The sequence below is a fragment of the Lontra canadensis genome, unplaced genomic scaffold, assembly GCF_010015895.1.
Source record: "Lontra canadensis isolate GAN:19392208 unplaced genomic scaffold, GSC_riverotter_1.0 scaffold2, whole genome shotgun sequence".
NCBI classification, from domain to species: domain Eukaryota; kingdom Metazoa; phylum Chordata; class Mammalia; order Carnivora; family Mustelidae; genus Lontra; species Lontra canadensis.
Window position 1 is genome coordinate 7919273 of NW_022630996.1, and position 20151 is coordinate 7939423.

Genomic DNA, 20151 nt, shown 5'->3' on the forward strand with positions numbered 1-20151 from the left:
AGGAACGTGGGCTTGGGAATCAAGGCAGGCTTATATTGAGATTCCACTCCACCTCTGTCTGGGTGATCATGTAATTGATGTAGTTACCTTCTCTGAACTCTCTTTCTTGTGTGGTAAATGAGACAGAATGGACTAGACAGCCTAGCAGGACCTCCTCCATTTCTGGTATTCTGTGGTGTCGTTTGAAAGAGAAAAAAACGTCAATGGCTTCTTACAAAAAACGTCAATGGCTTCTTACACATAAGCTTAAGTAGAGGTGGAGGTCATGGTTATGAATATTGGCAGATATTACTGTGACTGTAATTCTGGCAATTTCTGGCTCCCAGTTAGCTGTTTAACTTCTAATTGTGAGTTATGTGTATTCACACTGAATGGATATTTGTTGTCCGTTTTTCTATCTGAAACAAAGTGTTGGTAGTTTGACTTTGATTGCCTTGCAACTAACCCAGCTTTTACTTCCCTTATAGATGAGCTCTTCCTGGAACAGGGAAACCTCTCTTTATCCTCTGTGGAGCTCATGATGAAGAAAAGCACCGAGCACAGCACTGCACACGTGGCCTTAACAGAAACTGCCCCAGGGTCCCAGCAAAGCAGTTCTCTCCATGTCATATCCTCTCCATCTGCCACTATTTTTGATACAATCTTTTTTAACCAAGGAACACTGACCCAAAGTATAGCCGATCACAGCATCTTGGTGGCAAATTATGTGTCGATGATGAGCAATGCGGGGGTCAGAGATGACGATGAAATGGATAACTTTTTGCCAGAAGCTCCCTGGACCACTTCCCGCGCGGTTTCTCCGATCCAGTATCTCCCGCTCAGCCCGCCAGTGCCGACTCCATCTTCACCCATTACTTCTTTACGAGACGAACAGATGACATCAGCCTGGCAACACACAGTGCAACAGCCAACAGCGTACACTGAATCCCCTAGTCATTTCAGTGCTTTTCGGTCAGCTTTTCCCACATCTGGGGGCATACTTCCAACTCCTAGTAGGAACTTGGTGCTTTATCCTACTGATGCTTATGGGCACTCAGCAAGCAGGACTTTGCCGGAGATCATGGCTTCAGGCACGGGGGAGGTAGAACCCCTTCTTTCCAGCTCTCTGTCTGCAGAGCCTCTGCTCTTAGGCAGTGGCCTTACTCAGCAGCCGTTTCCCTCCTGGGCGGAGGTCCCACCGCCGGCAGAGGATCTTCTGGCCACAGGCACCGACAGATACCCCGAGGCAACCACGGCTCCGAGTCCCAGTCTACAAGGAACCATCCTCTCTAGAACAGACCCTGCTGCGGCTCTGGCATGGACAGCCCTCCCTTGTAGCAGCGGCAGCCCCAATTCGGCTTTGTCCTTCTCTCCTCCTGCCTCCGTGTCCTTTTCTCCCCAATCAGCCGATGTTCCTTTTCACCCCTTTCTTCCTGGCAGCTCCAGGGAGCCGTCGGAGCTGCCGGGTGAGGTGGCGGTGGCCCCAAGTCTCGTGGACGACCCTGGGGTCCTGAGCCCGGTGTCGTCTCGGAGACCGTACACGTGGTGCGTGTCCTGCCGCGTGACGTCGCCTCGGCCCGTCGCGTCAGCCAGCCTCCCCGAGGGGGAAGACGTGGGCTCGGGGGACGGCGCCGAGACCCTGTCGGTGACCACCCCGGAGGCCAGCGGCGTCCTTCCGCCCAGCCCCGGAGTGGCGGACTTCTCCGAATTCGAATTCGAAGAGGAGCCCCAGCCATTCAATACGCTTTTCCCCTCCCGGCCGGTGGTTGCGCTCTCCTCTCCCTCCGTGGGCATCTCGGCCGCCGAGGGGGGTGTGGGACGAGTCGGGACCACCCGGGCGCCTCTTGCCCGCAGCCACCTCTCCGCGCCCGTGTCGCTCGATCCTGCTCCCTCGGGCTGGTCCCCTGTCCCCGAAGAAGCATCGGGAGCGCCGTCGCCATCGAGTGGGACAGCTGGGCTCCCTTGGGTCTTCAGCAACGTGCTCCCCGCCTCCTCCGTCCCGGGCACAGCCGGCCAGCACCGCGGCCCGCCCGCGGCCGGAGACGCACGTCCTTCCCCGTCCTCCGCCCCGGACCCACCGGCGGGGCCTTCGCGGCTCCTTGACCTCGAACCTGGCAGCTTCTCTGCGCCCCACACTGGTGGGGTTTTGGAGTCCTCGTCCGGTTTTTTCTCCACTCCGCCGCTAGAGTTCAGCAGCCTGGCCCTCTCGTCTTCAGAAGCACTTGCCTCTCCGTCCGCCCCGTCTATGGGGCCAGCGGGAGACCCGGCCGCCGTCACCGCTCAGGCCTTCTCCACCTCCGCTGAGACGCTCGCCTGGTCCGACGCTCCCCGCGGGCCCTCCACGCCGCTTTCCCTTCCCAATTCCACAGCCTCTGGCTCTTCCCAGCTCTGGCCGAGTTCAGACCTTCTCATAAGCACCTTCACGTTCCTTCCTGGCTACTCTGAAGGGTTGCTCCCCTCCAGCTTCCCTTGGGACTCTCTCAAGTTCTCTGAAGCAGCCACGGTTTCCCTGACGGGTCCCGGCGCCCACTTTACCTCAGCCCTCACTGCAACTACCTCCTCCTATTTTGAGTTATCGCTCATGGCTGGTGAATCTGCGGTCACCACGCTGGTGCCCTCTGGTTCTGAGCCCGCCCTTGACATTCTGACTCTTGGGACTCACTCACCAACATCTTGGACGGCTTTTCCTACGACACCCATTTTAGCAGAATCTTCTCTCCTTCCGTCTCTGACTCCAGCACCTCCAAGTGAGCATGTCAGTGCTATGGGTGACCACACACCTGTCTTGCCCTCTTTCTCCAAAGTCCTTCCTGGCACCACACTCCTGGTCACTGATGGGTACCTGTGGTCAGCATCCTCCTTGGCTCCTGAGGTGATCCCCTCACCTCTCCCTACAGAGCCAATGTTTGTGGGCCCGTCATTCCCACCCACAGATTTACCAGTGAACACCACCATGGAACTGAACTCACCCAACACCAGTGTTGCCCCCGATCGTACTGTTGACAGCACCCCGAGCAGCAGGGGTGACACTGCAAGTCAGACCCCCCCGGAGAACAGTTCGGCACGACCCCCGCCATCCCTTCATCCTGTGCCCACCTCTACTTCTGAAACAATGGTTGACACTCCAGCGCTGGTAACCACCAAGCCGCCATATGTGTGTGATATTACGGTTCCGGATGCCTATTTGATCACAACTGGTAAGGCCCTGCTTCAAGTCACCTCTTGGTTGGGGTGATCTTTCTAAGGTGCTTCTATGGAATGCCTCTGTGATGTGGAGCATCATGGGAAAGAGCGTGGGCTTCGGCCCCAGGGAACCCTCACCCCTTCACCTTTCTCCTATGAGTTCTCTGGATAGTTCTCTCTTAGTCGCTCTACTTCTCGGTTTCCTCAGCTATCAAATAAGAATAATTGTGCCGCCTGTTTTGTTGGGTTATAAATAAAGTAAAATAAAAGTAAATAAAAATAAAGTTAAAAAGCAAACAAAAGTTTTAAATGGAGCTTAGGAGTGTTTGCTAAGATCTTTATCTTTGGAACTCCTATCCCGGTGGATGCGTAGATGGTGTGGTTAGAACAAAACCCTTCATGTTTCATTCAAGCAGGTAGTTGTGCAAATGTGTATTGGAAACTGCTACAATTTCTTACTAATTTCTTATTCTCTTCCTTGAAAGGAAGGAGCACTTTGCTCCAACGCGTTCCTGTAAATGTCACTTAGATTCTGAGAATCCGAGAAAGAAACAGGGAGTGGCTCAATGTCTGATCTCATTTATAAACTTTGATCTGTGCCCTGGTCTGCAGCCCAAGTGACAGGATGACAAACAGCATCTTCCCTTGTACCTGCCCAGCTGCTTTAGTCTAATGAAATGGGAGCATGTTTGACGTCATGTCTGTATATGTCCAGTGACCATGGCCTGCTGTGCCGGGTTCTCCAGCTTGTTCTTCATCAGGAATGACAGGCTGCGTGTTAAGTCTTACAACCTGGTAATGTACTTGAATGCAATATCATACGCATCTGCAAGCCTGGCTCTGTTGTGTTGATTTTGGTGGGAATGGAAGGTAGAAATGAAGAAGGGAGACAGAAGATGGTAGAAGTAAAGGAGGCATGGAGTGGAGTAGAGAAGGAGAAGAACAGGGAAAGGTAAGGTGAGGAAAAAGAAGGTCGTGCTGTGAGGTAGGCTCATCATGGTGGTACCTCCCCTCTCTGAACTGGTGCAGAGAAGCTGAAGCCTTTGCTCTCCTAACTCCCTCCCTCCCCTAAATAAGGAACCATTTATCAATTCATTTGACAAATAATTATGGAGCACTCAGTATGTGCAGGTGCCTTTAGAAGGTCTAAGTGTTATCTCGATGAAGGACACGGATCTGACCTTCAAGGAACTTAGATTCTAGTAATGTAGACACAAGATATGTTTTCTTGGAAGCTGTGATGAGAATGGTTGAAAGAGAGTTCTATAAGTGCGACTTTGGGGATGATGAGGGATGGGTTTGGAAGGATGTGAATTGGAGGTACACACTCAAGAGGGCTGTTGTCTGGATATGGAGGGAAGTGTTCTCCTGGTGCAAGGTGTGCACACAGCTGGAGAGGTTAGATAGCCCAACAACAGTATAATGGGATGAGGTTGGGGGAAGTGGTGAACTTTTATCTGTGGTATAATAGCAGTCCAGAGGAGGGAGAAGAGTTTCTGGTAGATATGATACTTTTCTTCCTTTCTATAAAATTACTACATAGTAACTAAGAAGTGATCAGTTACAAGAAGCTTATTAAAAGAACTACTGGAAGCTTCTTTATTTCTTGGATTTCGTGACATTTGTGATACTTGGAGGTATAATGCGTCTTTTCACATTTTTCTACAAATAATTAGAAACCATCTTTAGAAGTATCTCTAAGAATATCAGATAGATATAGCATTGATTAACTGCCACAGAGGATATACATTTAATGAATTTGGTGTCCTTTGTTAGAGATCCATGTATTTGCGATTTTAGGGTAAAATTCACTCACTGTAAATGTATACTTCAGTTGTTAAGTATGTGGAGTTGTACATAAGTAACCCTACTGTTACATTGTATTTTTAAGTGGACAGGAATGCTGTCTTTTGCTTTCAGTGGTTATCTTTGAGCCATAGGAAGGATCACCTCATTTAGAATTTTCATTTGGATTTGGCCGTGGCTTATTTTTCGTAATTATCAGAGAGAGAGGGTTGGGTTGATCTCTTGTCCTCTGAAAGGGTTCTTTTTATGGAGCTCTGTCATGAAAGTAAGAGCCCTCTGTCGATCTGTGGCGGACTGTTGGGAGAACCCTTCACCCTGTGGATCCTCTAAGGGGTGAGGCTGTGCTCCCACCCAGGACCTGCCTGACCCTGGCCTCCTTGGCAGGGGTCTCTTGCCTCTCCTGGTCCAAACCAGATACCTAGAGAAACAGAGAGTTGTTGCTGATGACTCTTTTCCCCCGAAGACCCTTTTGCTCATATCCTGATGTTACAGTTTAGGTCTTACTCAGATTAACTAGAAAAGGTGTAGGTTTTCATGGTGGGCTGTGCAGACCATTCAGAGTAATATGTGGCTGGTTCTCCCTTTAGCTGGGGCTACTTACAATGTGTGCTTCCTCCTTTCCTCTTTGGGGTTTTTCTGTCTCTGATTCTCCATTCTGTCTCTCCATTCCCCAGGTTTAGCTTTTGAGATCTTGGAAGAGGAAAGAAAAAAATAATAGGGAAAAGAAAGGGGAGCAGCAGGACATGTTTACTAAATACTGAGAAAGAGGCTCTCTTATTACAGATTTTAAAATAGAATTTCTCAGATGTGGAAGGAGAGTTAAATATAGCTAGACTTTGTTACAAGAAATATTTTACTTCCTACATAAAATTTTAATACACGAGGATTGTGAAAATCTTTTCCGCCCTGTTATTAGTGGTGAAAACCCTTCCCTTATTGCATTGAAAAATTGTGGTAGGAGACCTCATTTTATAGGGGAAGATGTCATCTAGTTTTGCTGAGTAACATCTTAAAGCCTTTTAAAATATTATGGCTGAGAGTTAAAACTTTGTGTTTTACCATTAGGGGCATAGCCAAGAGGAAAAAAAAAAAAACCCAGGAATGTCCAGATCTATTGCTGTTCCTCTGTTCTTTCGTAGTCTGGGCCTGATTTTACAAAATGATTTTCAGAGCTGGTGTCCTAGTTTGGCTGAGCACTGCCTTGGGGCCCAGAAATGTGCAGTCCACGTTATTCGTAATGAAACTAAACTGCATTTGGTGGTTGGCTTTGGTTTGCAGTGCTGGCCAGGAGAGCCGTGCACGAGTACATCATCACGGCCATCAAAGAAGTGCTGAGGATTCACTTCAACCGAGCAGTGGAGCTCAAGGTGGGTCCCTGTGGCGCGGGAGCTCAGGCTGAAGGCATGTCATGGTTCTAGAAAGCTCGCTCTCTCCTCTCCTCCCTCCTCCTCTTGGTGAACACCTGTCTACTCATCCCGGGATAGCCGCTCAAACGTCACTTCGTCAGGGAAGCCCTGATCCCACCCGAGGCCAGGTGTAGTGCACTGGAGGGGTGTGTTGGCAGAATTGGAACAAAAAGGCTCTAAGACCAGAGTTGGGGATGATGATGTGATGATTTTGCTTCCTTTGATTTATAAGAAAGGACTTGGATTTGAATTTTAATTATATTTTAGAGTGAGTGCATATGCACATTTCTGTACACTCAGTGGGCTAGAGATCGATTTCTGTATGTTTTACAGTGGACAAATGCCTCCTTCCTCCTCTCCCCGATGAGGTCAGAAAGCCCCGCTCTAGGCCCGCATGTGGCTGCCGAGCACATGAAAGGGGCTTGTCTGAATTGTGATGTGCTGTGAGTGTAACACTGACATTGGATTTCAAGGGCCGTGTGAAAAAAGAAATGTAAACGATCTCATTAATAATTTTTTTACATCGACCACATGTAGAAATGCTGTTTCAGATGTCTTGGGTTAAATAAAATTAATTTCACCTGTTGCTTTATATTTTTTTTAACGTGGCTACTAGAGATTTTAAAAAATTGCATACGGGGGCTCATGGATTTCTTTTGGACAGCCCTGCTCAGCAGAGTAAGTGTTCCTCTACATGTGGATTAAACACAACGACATTGAATTCCCCATTATTCATTACTCAGTTCTTATTATCAGCTGTTATTTCTCGCTGCCTTTGCTCTTGTAATTCTGTGCTGTTTTTGAGAAGGCAGGCAGATCTGCAAAAGGGATAACTAAAATAAAATTTCGATTGTCTCCGCAGCGCTCCCTCTTCCTTTAGAGCTACCTGTTTATTTTTCACCTCACTTGCTCTGTTATTTTTCTGCTTCATGCAGCTTCCTTTAATTTTGAGTTACAGTCCTCTCAATTTGATAATTACTGTCTTTTGTGTTTTTTAATTTTCATAGGTTTATGAACTGTTCGCTGACTTCACTTTCCTGGTCACATCTGGACCTTTCGTTTACACAGCAATATCAGTGATAAATGTACTTATAAACAGTAAACTTGTACGTGACCAAACTCCTTTAATCCTGGCTGTGAAACCTTCCTTCCTTGTGCCAGAGTCCAGGTTCCAAGTTCACACGGGTGAGAAAACTGAACATAGTTGTTTTGATTGATTTGTACATAAAATTTCATTTTATTTTTTACGTCGTCAAAACATTGGGGGAGGATTTTATAAAATTAATTTAAATTTTAAAAAAGCCTTTATTGTTACAGAAAACTTGTAGCATATACGAAATTGCACAGAATACTTGAATGAGCCCCCGTGTAGTCATCGTATGGCTTCAACAGTTTTCACCTCTGAGTCTGTCTTGTGACACCTACGTGCCCTCCTCCCACGTTATTTTGATATGGCATCATGTCATTTCACCCATAAATATTTCAGCCCGTGCCTCTAAGAGATGAAGCTTATTAAATACACTCTCACACACATATCCACGCTTAAAAAATTACCCATTGTTCTTTTTCCCATTGACATTTTCCCATTGTTCTGTCTGTCCCCCACAGTGTTTTTTTTTTTTTTTTTAAAGATCTTATTTATTTATTTGACACAGAGAGATCACAAGTAGGCAGAGAGGCAGGCAGAGAGAGAGGGGGAAGCAGGCTCCCCGCTGAGCAGAGAGCCCGATAGGACCCTGAGATCATGACCTGAGCTGAAGGCGGAGGCTTAACCCACTGAGCCACCCAGGTGGCCCCTCACCCCCCACGGTGCTTTTTGAGGAGTTGAGAGTGTTTTCACTCTTCCCACTTGAAATGTTTCTGTCAGTTGCATCTTTTGGTGCTCCCGTTGTTACCTTTTTTCATTTTCAATGATACAAGTCACCTTCACTTGCATGTATCCATTTGGTGCTAGTTTGCCTTGTAGGTTTCCCTGCTGGGAGGCTGCTAACTACTCCCTCTCCATACTTAATCCCGTGCTGGGGGGTGTTCGTCGAGTTAGATAGTATTTTTCATCTCCTCAGTCCTCAGTCCTAAACCAGCACCTGGTTCACGGGCCTGTGATTGCCGTCTGTCTCTTAGTTCTTCAGTTCGTGCCTCAGAGTGTGGATACCGGCTTTTGCAACTTCACCCAGCACATCGAGAAAGGCCTGATGATAGCTCTTTCTGAAGTGAGAAAACACCACCAGGGGACGCATAACTTCTCCGTGCAGGTGAGAATAGCACTGAATGCAGAGCAAGGCGCTCTGCCCTTTGAAGAGGAACTTGTTTCACAGTCTTGTTGAGGTCACAATTAACTCTTCCTCATTCCCTCTCATGGAAGAAATTCAGTTCACGTGAATCAGGGTCGATCCCTTTCTGGGGCACGGAGTTCACGGGGTGTGAATAGGCAAGTACTTGAAGATTACAGAGCAGTAGGATAACCACGGAACTCAGATGTGGTGAGCTGGACAGAGATGAGCATATACCAGAAACACAGGAATGTTCTAGGAAGGAACAGTATCAACCTAACTCCCCCCCCCGCCAAATGGGGGGAGTGCCTCAGTACACTGGTGTTTTGTGTTATGGGGTACCACGAAATGTAGTGTTTCATTCTAAAAAACAGAATCTAGCCACTCTAGATGAACAGGTTTTGTGTGTATTGTATGGAAACTCCTGATGTTGTTAGATTTCTTTGATATTTTTTCTCTGTATTCTTTGTTCTCTCTTTCTAGATTTTATAGCAAATAGATTTTTGTGCATCTGGAGCCACCTTTCATAATTCTTATGTTTTCTTGTTTATTCTTCTGTTTATCTCTTTTTAAATTCCCCATTTTTGCACACTTTCTATTTATCTATTTTTTAAAAAGGTTTTATTTATTTATTTGACAGAGAAAGAGATCACAAGTAGGCAGAGAGGCAGGCAGAGAGAGAGGGGGAAGCAGGCTCCCCGGTGAGCAGAGAGCCCGATGTGCGGCTCGATCCCAGGACCCTGAGATCATGACCTGAGCCGACAAAGGCAGAGCCTTAACCCACTGAGCCACCCAGGCGCCCCTGCACATGTGCTAAACTTGGTTCCCTGAGTCATTAATTTCGTCTTCAGCTGTGTCCATCGTGTTTCTCATCCCTCTTGCTGACTTTGCTTTCAACTGTCCTTTTTCTGTTGTTCTTGGCTCTTTTCTCATGGTGATTTCTCCTGCAAAGACGCAGGATTATCTTGAATGGTGATGCAATATCACCTCGAAAGTCTCTGAGGAAATAAACGAGCTTCCGGTTCCCACATTGTGTTTTCTCCGAAGCCATTGTTCTGTGTTGATCTTGGTCCTTGGCGCTTGGGCTCCTAGTTTTCCGTAAACTTTCTGGACACTGTTGGTTAGTCGCCATGAGGAGTGAAGAAGCAGGTTGTTAATTTTGGCAGCTCACCCCTTCAGCTGTGGCGTCTGTGTCCACATCCGCCCTGTCTCCCGATGGGAGGACTCCCTGGAGCACTGGGTCCCAGGCAGGGGATGAGTTTAGTGGGGCGGACTGGAACCCCTGCCCCAGCGCAGGACAAGGATTTCGGGGGATGGAGCGCTTCACAGCAAAGCTGCCTTTTTTTTCATTTTCTTCCCTTCTCTGTCTCTCGTGTGCTCTGGTGCATAGGAGTCTCTACCCTCCTTCCTAGTGGCCAAACCCACAGTCTTGTAGCCTGCTCTGACCAGGAGCTCCTTTTCCTTATGGAGCTGTTCTTTGGGCTGGTCAGGGGGCCCGTGTGGCTGCGCCAGCCCCTCTGTGTTGGCCTGCCCGTGGCCGTGAGGAAGGAAGGAGGAGGGAGAAAGTCAGCTCAGTTCTTTGGTACGTGGGCTTTGAATAACTGTACTGATTGCTGTTCATGGCCTCCTCTGGGGTCGGTTCCTGCAGAGCCCTCCCGGCTCTCTGCTCCTGCGCTCCAGGCCTGGCTATGATTTGGGTATCCGTTCCCTCCATTCTGGTTTATATCATTACGATCCCATCCTGTCTCCATCTTCCAGGAATTTGACAGAATCTCTGATTTTCTTCCATTCACAGAGCTGTTGTGGATTTACTCCCCTTTGTTCAGCTTCTTGTTATTTCAGTGGGATTTAGAGTGGGCGGGGCGGGGAGGGACCGTGAATACATGCGTTTGGTTCATCGCTTCATATGAAAAACATTTTCAGTAAACCAAGAATTTTAAGTATTGCAAACGGGAACCAGTTTGTGGAGCTGCTTTGTTCCTTTGAAAAATGTTCTCTCCTTTTAAAAAAAAAAATCAGTGAGAAAAAGTGTACGGGAGAAACCATCGGCTTTTAGCTCAGTGTTTCACTTTCTCTTGGAAGCTGATCCCACCTTCCTTCTTTTTAGATCCTGAATATCACTATGGGTGCTTCAAGGCCGGCCCCTCGGCGGGGCCCGGTCAATATCATCTTTGCAGTCAGAGGCACGCGGGGGTTTTTGAACGGGACAGAAGTGAGCCAGCTGCTCAGGAACTTGAGCGTGGTGGAGTTCAGTTTCTACCTGGGGTACCCCGTGCTCCAGATCGCAGAACGTGAGTATGGCTCTCACCCACCTCTGGGGAAGTGGCCACAAGTGTTTTCATTGCTGCACCTCTTTTGAAATATTTGGCTGAAGTCCAGAGTGTAAATCAGATAAAATCAGAGCTTCTCAGAGACAATTCTGGCTGGGCCTCCCGAGCCCTCCTCACCCACTGGCCTTGCTTTACTATTGTCCTTTGAGAGTATAGGGCATTGGTAAAGACTACACCGGTTCTGGGAAGGGTAAAACCAGAGGCACAGAGAACAGACCTGTGGTTGCCAGGGGTGATGGGTGGGAGGCAGGCTAGACTGCGGAAGAGTAGCAGAAGGCAACTTTTGGGGGCTGATGAGTCTATTCTGTATCTTTGATGTGGTGGCGGTTATGCAACTTTGTGCATTTGTCAAAAGCCATAAAGCCGTACACCAGAAAGAGTAAATTTTGCTGCATGTACGCACAAAACTAAGAAAAGAATAATAGATGAAAACAAAACCTTTCTTCCTGGCTGAAGCAATTAGAATCACGGTGCACACGGAGCGGGCTGGGGGTGGGGTAAACATTTACTTCAAAAAACAGTAGATTTGAGGGTTGAAGTCAGGCCAAAAAATACATCAAATTCCTTTACAAAAATGGAACAGCCAAATGGTCTAATGACTTTTATGTGTTTTCGTGTGCGGTTAATTAAATTAAAAAGGGTGACTTGTCAGATGCAAAAGTAGGCAGGGATAGAAATTGTTCTTTACAAATTGCCCCGTTCGTTCTGTGCTGTGCAGGTATGGGTAAAAGAGTAAGGATGGCAGCTGGGGTAGCCCGGGCGTCTCCCGGGCAAGCCGGGACATAGGGTCACTTTACCTGGAGTCATTGCTGGCAGATCCTGGGGTCCCAGCGAACACAGTGTGAAATCTCATTGCTCTGGAACAATGAGATTTCAAGGGGATCATGTGGGTGGGTGGGCTCTGGTCACTCGAGCCAGCCTTTCACTTCTTCTCTGCCTTTCTCCTGGAGACTCCTGTGCTCAGAAACTGCCTGTGGTCCTCGCCGTCACACCAGTCTGGCATTTTGTTCTAACACGTTTTGCACTAAAGGCGAAATACCGTGGAAAGGCAAAGTACTGTGACTTAGCGGGTACTCCCTAGCCTTACCTTTCTGATGCGTGCAAACATGTTCTTACGGATTTCCCTCCTTTCCCTTTTATAGCCTTCCAGTACCCACAGCTGAACTTATCTCAGTTGTTGAAATCCTCCTGGGTGAGAACAGGTATGTCGGACTTACATAATGCTTTGGCAGCTGTAAGAATAAAAGGTCTGTGCAGGTGTACTGAGCGTGATGTCACCTTTCGTGCGTCTGAGTCCTAAATTCAGGGCACCATGTCCCTTAAATTCTTGGCAAAGAATGAATGAGAAGGGAATTGAGATTCAGCTGTGGGAATATGTCCCGCTGAGTTATGGCACAAAAAGGATTGGCTTTCTTTAAAATTCCTACATTAAGTTCAGGGGAAGGTCTAACAAGAATTGACAGTCTTCTGATCCAAAACAGGATAGAGTTCCAAAGCAAGGATCTCTCTCTGTTTTTTTTTTTTTTTTTTTTTTTTTTCTAAAAAGGCTTATTTGTTTGGTTTTATGAGGATGAATAAGATAGCTTGGTGAGCAAATAAGGTTTTTTAAAAAGTCTTGTGGGCTTAGGTCAGATATTTATAGCTATGGCATTGCAGATAAAGGCTTTCTAACTGGGTAACCAAAGTCTAAGAGATAGTGACACCCTCACTATGTGCCCAGTGTGTGAGTGGCACAGTAAGTAACTGGTCGTGGAGAGAATAGTGTGCTGTGGTGACGGTCACCATTTGTGGTTTCTCAGACCCTGTCGGCCCTCCTTGCTTCACATACAATATCCCGTGCAGAGGCTCCACTTCTTTGCGTGGTGCAGTGGCCCCATTTTCCAGATGATTTTCCTAGCACTTTGGAGACTTGTCCCTGGTCTATCTCCGGGCGGATTTGAGCGGATTCTGGCTGCAAAGCCCAGGGGTCTTTCCTCTGACCTTATGCTGACAAGCCCATTATCTGTTTGATAATCTTGTTTACAGCAGATATTTTTCAGACAGGCACCCTTATCTGGGGTGAGTTCGTGCATCTGAGTCTTGAGTCTAGATGAGATATGAACTAGAGCATTTCCAGAAGTTTTAAAATAAGGATGGATAAAATGTTTGCCCGTGTGTGGGAGTTCTTAGCTCCAAAGCTTCTATGCTGCGGAGTTCCTGGAACTTCTGGCCACCAGTCCGTGCATAAGAGCTTGGAACTGTAAACAAGACCCTTGAGCAGCACTTCCTGGCTCCCTATGACCCCATTCATGTTTACTTTCTCTCTCTAGTATCTCCTCTCGAGGGGTGGGCACATGATAGGAATCCTATGTTAATTTGTCCTCCACACCTGCTCATTTTTCCTCCCCTGCTAACTTGTTTCGGGGCCTGTGTGTGTTTCATTTTGTAAATGTAGTTCTCCTGGGCGTCGTGGAGAAGCAGCTCCAGAATGAAGTGTTTCAGGCCGAGATGGAGCGCAAGCTGGCCCAACTGCTCAGTGAGGTGTCCACGCGGAGGCGGATGTGGAGAAGGGCCACCGTCGCTGCTGGGAACAGCGTGGTGCAGGTACTCTAAGAAGGCCAACGGAGGAGGGAAGGAGGGGGCAAGAGATTTGTCTAAAAACACACGGAATTTTCACGCAAATGGAAGATGCTATGAGAAAATTCTAATTGGGATTGATGACTCTATCTGGTAGCAAGTGAGTGTGGTAGCATTTCAGTTCGACTAGAGTCTAGACACATAGACCCGTGGGGAGCACGGCAAGGAAATTGTGTCACTGGGTTGCCATGCCATCAACATGACCTTGTTTTTTGGAGTAGTTTTTAATCACCAAAAACGTAGTCAATTTTATGCAGTGGTAAGTATTATTAATAGTATCATAGCTATAAATCATCCATCTGGAAGAGACCTTAAGGGATCGGAGAGAGGAGAATTTTGTGTCCTCCCTTTAGCACTTTATCCTCCCTGCCTCCAGCCAGTGCAGGTGGTTTCATGTTACCCAACTATCTCCACATTGTTGTTGTTGTTTCAATTGGGGTAAAATTGGTATATGACATTATGTTAGTTTCAGATGTACGAGATAATTATTTGATATTTGCATATACTCCAAAGCGACCACCGCAAGAAGTCTAGTTACCATCCGTCACCCTACAGTCTGTTTTGTAAACTAGCAGGAAGGCCACAAACAACAGATCCATTTGAATCCAAAAGTGACCCATTAAAAATGAAAGTGCTCGCAGAGAGCTGGAGATTGGGGCTGTAATTTATTCCCATCTCGATGTGAATTCGGATATTTTCGATGTTTTTCTTTATTGACTGCTGACTTCTAGAGCTAGGAAAACGGGATATTTAAAGTTAAGGCGTCGAGGGACGCCTGGGTGGCTCAGTTGGTTGAGCAGCTGCCTTCGGCTCAGGTCGTGATCCCAGTGTCCTGGGATCAAGTCCCGCATCGGACTCCCCACACGGCGGGGAGCCTGCTTCTCCCTCTTCCTCTGCCTCTGCCTGCAACTCTGCCTGCCGGTGTGCTCTCTCTCTGACAAATAAATAAAAATAAAAAATCTTTAAAGTTAAGGCGTCGCAGAGATGGGAAAGCTGGTGAAACCCGGGGGTGCAGGGGCATCAGAGGGAAAGGTATGCAGCTGACTTGGATGGGGGTGGCAGGAGTTTGCCTTCAGCTGGCGGCATTGTCCTGTGACCCTCTTACTGAGTTTTCCCCGTCAGCATTGCTCTTGATTCCTTCTCCCAGAGTCATTCCTTTGCCAGCTGTAGTCGAGTATAGAGAAATTTTTAAAAACTAATGAAAAATTGAGAATAACATTAAATAAGCATTAAACAAAGAAGAAATTAAAATGACTTGTAAAAGCCTTGCCTTAGTTAGCAGCCCTGGCTTCATAGAGTTCAAGGTCTTGGTGGAGGCTAATTTATGCACGTAAAACAGAGACCTCGTTAAACTACCTAATGAAGTGCTACGTTAGTTGAGCAACTTCCCTCAGGTAGGAGTGTGAGGTCTGTGGAGGTGAACCAAGCCACTCCCAGCCAGCAGTGCCACCTGACGGATTGCTTTGGGACCGCGCCTCACATCTTTCCCCCCTTAGGGTGACCCAATGTGGAGACATAGACAAGGATTCGTGTGCAACAGTCAGGGCTCCTCATCAAAATATCATCTGTAAAAGGGAAAACATGAGAGCAACCTCAATGACCAGCATTTGGAGAATGAGTAAATAAATTATAGTGAATCTTTGTATGTTGGAATGTTAGGTGGCCATTGTCATTTAAAAAAAAACTGTCGAGGAGCACCTGGGTGGCTTAGTGGGTTAAGCATCTGACTCTTGATTTTAGCTCAGGTCTTGATCTCAGGGTGGAGAAACCAAGCCCCACTCCACACTCAATGTGGAGCCTGCTTCAGATTCTCTCTCTCTCTCTCCCTCTGCCCTTCCCCTCCCGGCCCCCTCCCCCACTCACTCTCTCTCGCTCTCAAAATACATAAATTAATAAATTATTGAGTGATATGGTGAACAAAGATTACCAAAGAATGCGTGCGCTGTCATCCAAATATTAATATGAAACCTATGAAAAAAATAATGGAAGTATGCCACAGTGTTTATAATAATTTTCTTTGGTTGACTGAACTTCAGGTGATTTTCGTCTTTTTTTTTTTTTAATATACATTTTGTGTGTTTTCAGAATTTCTCCAATGAGCATGCAATTTGTACGGTGAACATGTGATTTTAATCAGAAAATAATTTTTAAAAAATGAAATTGAAAACGTTGCCCAAAATGATGACTCCATCCTACTATGGTTGTATGGATTCCAGATATAAATCTGATAAGAAGTCATCTAGAAAGGATGCTAGAATTAGATTTTACTGACTGTTGCTTTTAGATTGGATGAGTTTATAGAATTTTTAATTATATACCCAAATACACTGGAACTTGGTTTCTGCCAGGTAAAACCATTTCTAAAAGGTATCAAAACTTTTTCAGTGCAGTAAATGTTCACATAGTCCTTCGATAGTATTCAATTCTCAGGGCTAATAAAAAATTAATCATTACAGCCCAGTTTGGGGAGGGAGTAGGTGGTTAGGGAGTAGAAGTGGTCAGGGAATGAGCCTAGACATAGCAAACAAAGGGCAGGATAGATGAGTCCTTCTTAGAATGGGGAGGTATAAAGAACAGATTCTCCAGGGATGAGAGTTTGGACCTGTTTGTTAAGGATCGTTTTAAATTATCTGGAAGAAGGCATTCACAGTGAAATCATGAAGTTGTTGATTTGCCAGAAGTTTCCAGTGGGGAAGAAGGAGTCCCGCAGCCGTGTCCAGAACGCAGGGCAGTATTACAATTCTGTACACGTGGCTAGAAAAGTAGCAGCTGCGTTTTGCCAATGGCAAATGTAGAGACCAAAAATTCAAATTGCTTATGCAAAATAGAATGGGCTTGGACTCATTGTTGACATCAGTCCTACATTTTGCTGGAGTCTCAAGGGGCAGTAAAATTGTTGCGTATTATTGGAGAAACAGCAACAAAATAGAAACATGTATTTATGTAAAACTGTGATACAGCAAGGATACCAGATTCTTAAGTCCTAATATGAGAGGGCACCAGAGGGAGATCAATTCTGAGACAAATCAAAGCCCTATTTGACTAGGTGATTGTGAATTTGTGTACAACTTTTTAGCTCGATTGAAAGATAATTGACATGATACCATATAGGTTTAAAGTGTGCAATGATGATTTGATGTATGTATATATTGCAAAGTGACTGGCACAATAACATTAGTTAACACATCCATTACTATTTTTTGGATGTGGTAAGAATTTGTTGGGTTGTGGTGAGAATTTTTAAGATCTATACTCAGCACCTCTCAAGTATATCAAACAGTATTGTTAACTCTGGCCCTATGCTGTGCGTTAGATCCCTGGAACTTACTCATCTAACAGCTGGAAGTTCATATCCATTTCTCCCAACTCCTGTCCCTGGCAACTACTCTTTACTCTCTATTTTTATGAGTTTGGCTTTTTAAAATTCCACAAATAAGCAAGAGCATACGGTGTTTGTCTTTCTTTGTCTGCCTTATTTCGGTTTGCATAATGCCCTCCAGGTCCATGTGGTTGCACACGGCAGGATCTCCTTCTTTCTTATGACCAAATGATATTGCATGTGTGTGTATGTGTGCACGCACATGTGTGTGCGTATCCCATCACATCTTCTTTATCTGTTTGTCCATGGATGGACACTTAGGTCACTTCCATGTCTTGGTTGTTGTAAATAATGGGCAGTGAGCAGGGGCGGGGCTGGGGGAATACAGATATCTTTTCAAGATAGTGGATTTTACTTCCTTTCGGTGTATACCCAGAAGTGGGATTCCTGGATCACATGGTAGTTCCATTTAAAATTTTTTGAGGAACGTCCATACTGTTTTCCACAATGCTGGCACCAGTTTATATTCCCAACAACCATGCACAAGGGTCCCCTTTCCCCATCTTCTTACCAGCACCCATCTCTTGTCTTCTGATGACAGCCATTCTATCAGGTGTGACGTGATACCTCGTTGTGGCTTTGATTTACTTTTCTCTGATGATGAGTGATGTTGACCTTTTCATATACCTCTTGGCTGTTTGTGTGTATTTTTTGGAAAAATGTCTGTTCAGATCTCGTGCCCATTTTTAAATCAGAGAGTTTGGGTGTGTTTTTATTTGTTTGTTTGCTATCGAGTTGTATGAGTTCCTTATGTATTTTGGATATTAATCTCTTATCAGATATATGATTTGTTGCATATTTTCTCCCTTTCCATACATTGTCTTTCGGCTCCCCACCGAGCAGAAAGCCCGATGTGGGGCTCGATCCTGGGACCCTGGGATCATGACCTGAGCAGAAGGCAGAGGCTTTAACCCACTGAGCCACCCAGGTGCCCCATGCTATGCAGAAGCTTTTAAGTTTGATACAGTCTACTTGTTTATTTTTGCTTTTTTTTTTTTGCTTGTGCTTTGAGTGTTATATCTAGAAAGTCATTGCCAAGACCAACGTCAAGGAGCCTTTCCCTTATGTTTTCTTTTAGGAGTTTTATGGTTTCAGGTCTTACATTTAAAACTTTCCATTGGAGTTATTTATTTATTTTTTTTAAGATTTTTATTTATTTATTTGACAAACAGAGATCACAAGTAGGCAGAGAGGCAGGCAGAGAGAGAGAGGAGGAAACAGGCTCCCCACTGAGCAGAGCCCAATGCAGGCCTCCATCCAGGACCCTGGGATCATGACCTGAGCGGAAGGCAGATGCTCAACCGACTGAGCCACCCAGGCGCCCCTGGAGTTATTTTTTGTGAGTGATATAAGATAGGGACCCAGTTTAATTTTTTTGGTTGTGCATATACAGTTTTCCTAGCACCATTTATTGAAGAGACTATCTTTCTCCCATTGAGTATTCTTGGCTCCTTTGTTACCAGGGTCTTATGTGATTCCATATGAATATTAGGATTATTTTTTCTATTTCTAAAGTGCCATTAGAATTTAGATGGCTACAGAGGGCTATAGGTGGCATCTGTAGATGGCTTTGGGTAGTATATACATTAAAAAAAAAAAGATTTTATTTATTTGAGAGAGAGAGAGAGTGTACAAGCAGGCAGAGGGGCAGAGTGAAAGGGAGAAATTGACTTGCTGCTGAGCAGGGAGGCCAACATGGGGCTTCATCCCAGGACCCTGGGATCATGACCTGAGCCAAAGGCAGATGCTTAACCGATTGAGCCACCCAGATGCCCCAAGATAATATGGACATTTTAACAAATTCTTCCAGTCCATGAACACAAAGTATCTTTCCATTTATTTGTGTCTTCAATTTCTTTCATCTGTGTCTTACAGTTTTTAGTGTACAGATCTTCTAATTCCTTGGTTAAATTTATTCCTAGGTATTATTTTTGATGCTGTTGTGAATGGTACTATTTTATTTCTTTTTCAAAATCTTCATTATTATTATAGAGAAATATAGGGGCACCTGGGTGGCTCAGTTGGTTGGGTATTGGACTCCTGATTTCAGCTCAGGTCTTGATCTCAAGGTCATGTGTTCAAGTCCCTCATTGGGCTCCACACTTGGCATGGAATCTACTTATAAAACACACACACACACACACACACACACACACACACACACACACACAGGGGCGCCTGTGTGGCTCAGTGGATTAAGCCCCTGCTCTAGCTCAGAACATGATCTCAGGGTCCTGGGATCGAGTCCCCCATCAGGCTCTCTGCTCAGTGGGGAGCCTGCTTCCCCGCTCTCTCTGCCTACTTGTGATCTCTCTCTCTTTCTCTGTCAAATAAATAAATAAATAAAAATCTTTAAACACACACACACACACACCCCACAAACACAACAGATTTTTTAATATATTAATTTTGTATCCTGTAACTTTACTGAAGGTGAGTGTTTTGGGTTTTCTATGTATAATATCATGTCATCTTGCAAATAGTGACAGATTTTACATCTTCCTTTCTGCTTTGGATGCCTTTTGTTTTTTTTTTCTTGTCTGATTGCACTGGCTAGGATAGTACTGTATTGAATAGGAGTGCTGAGAGTGGGCACTCTTGTCTTATTTCTGATTTTATTTATTTATTCCCCCCTCCCATTTTATTTACTTATTTGACAGAGAGAGGGAGAGACACAGTGAGAGAGACAGCACACAAGCAGGTGGAGTGGGAGAGGGAGAAGCAGTCTTCCTCCTGAGCAGGGAGCCTGACGGGGGGCTCGATCTCAGGACCCAGGAATCATGACCTGAGCTGAAGGCAGATGTGTAATGACTGAGCCACCCAGGCACCCCTTGTTTCTGATTATATAGGAAAAATTTCAGTTTTAGCTCTGGGTTTGTTATATATGGCCTTTCCTATGTGGAGATATGTTCCTTCCACACTCAGTTTGTTGCTGGTTTATATCTTGAGTGGAAATTGAATTTTGTCAAATTCTTTTCCTACATCTGTTTAGATGATCATATGATTTTTATCTTTCATTTATCAATGTAATATATCAAACTTACTGATTGACTTGTTGAACCATCCTTGCATTTCAAGGATGAATCCCACTTGATCATAGTGCATGATTTTTTTTTTTTAAGATTTTACTTCTTTATTTTAGAGAGAGAGAGAGAGAGAGAGAGAGTGTGCAAGAGAGAACA

The 20151-nt window shown here is 45.6% G+C and overlaps 1 protein-coding gene across 1 annotated transcript in view; it reads left to right on the forward strand.

The window, feature by feature from the left end:
- The window catches only part of KIAA1549 (KIAA1549 ortholog), a 129927-nt gene that overhangs the window by 50441 nt on the left and 59335 nt on the right, over nucleotides 1-20151 (forward strand). Inside the window, exons 3-9 of the mRNA XM_032866486.1 lie at nucleotides 468-3176; nucleotides 6247-6335; nucleotides 7382-7559; nucleotides 8496-8626; nucleotides 10752-10935; nucleotides 12117-12176; nucleotides 13409-13557. Coding sequence (XP_032722377.1) covers nucleotides 468-3176; nucleotides 6247-6335; nucleotides 7382-7559; nucleotides 8496-8626; nucleotides 10752-10935; nucleotides 12117-12176; nucleotides 13409-13557 — 3500 coding nt within the window. The remainder of the gene's footprint in view (nucleotides 1-467; nucleotides 3177-6246; nucleotides 6336-7381; nucleotides 7560-8495; nucleotides 8627-10751; nucleotides 10936-12116; nucleotides 12177-13408; nucleotides 13558-20151) is intronic.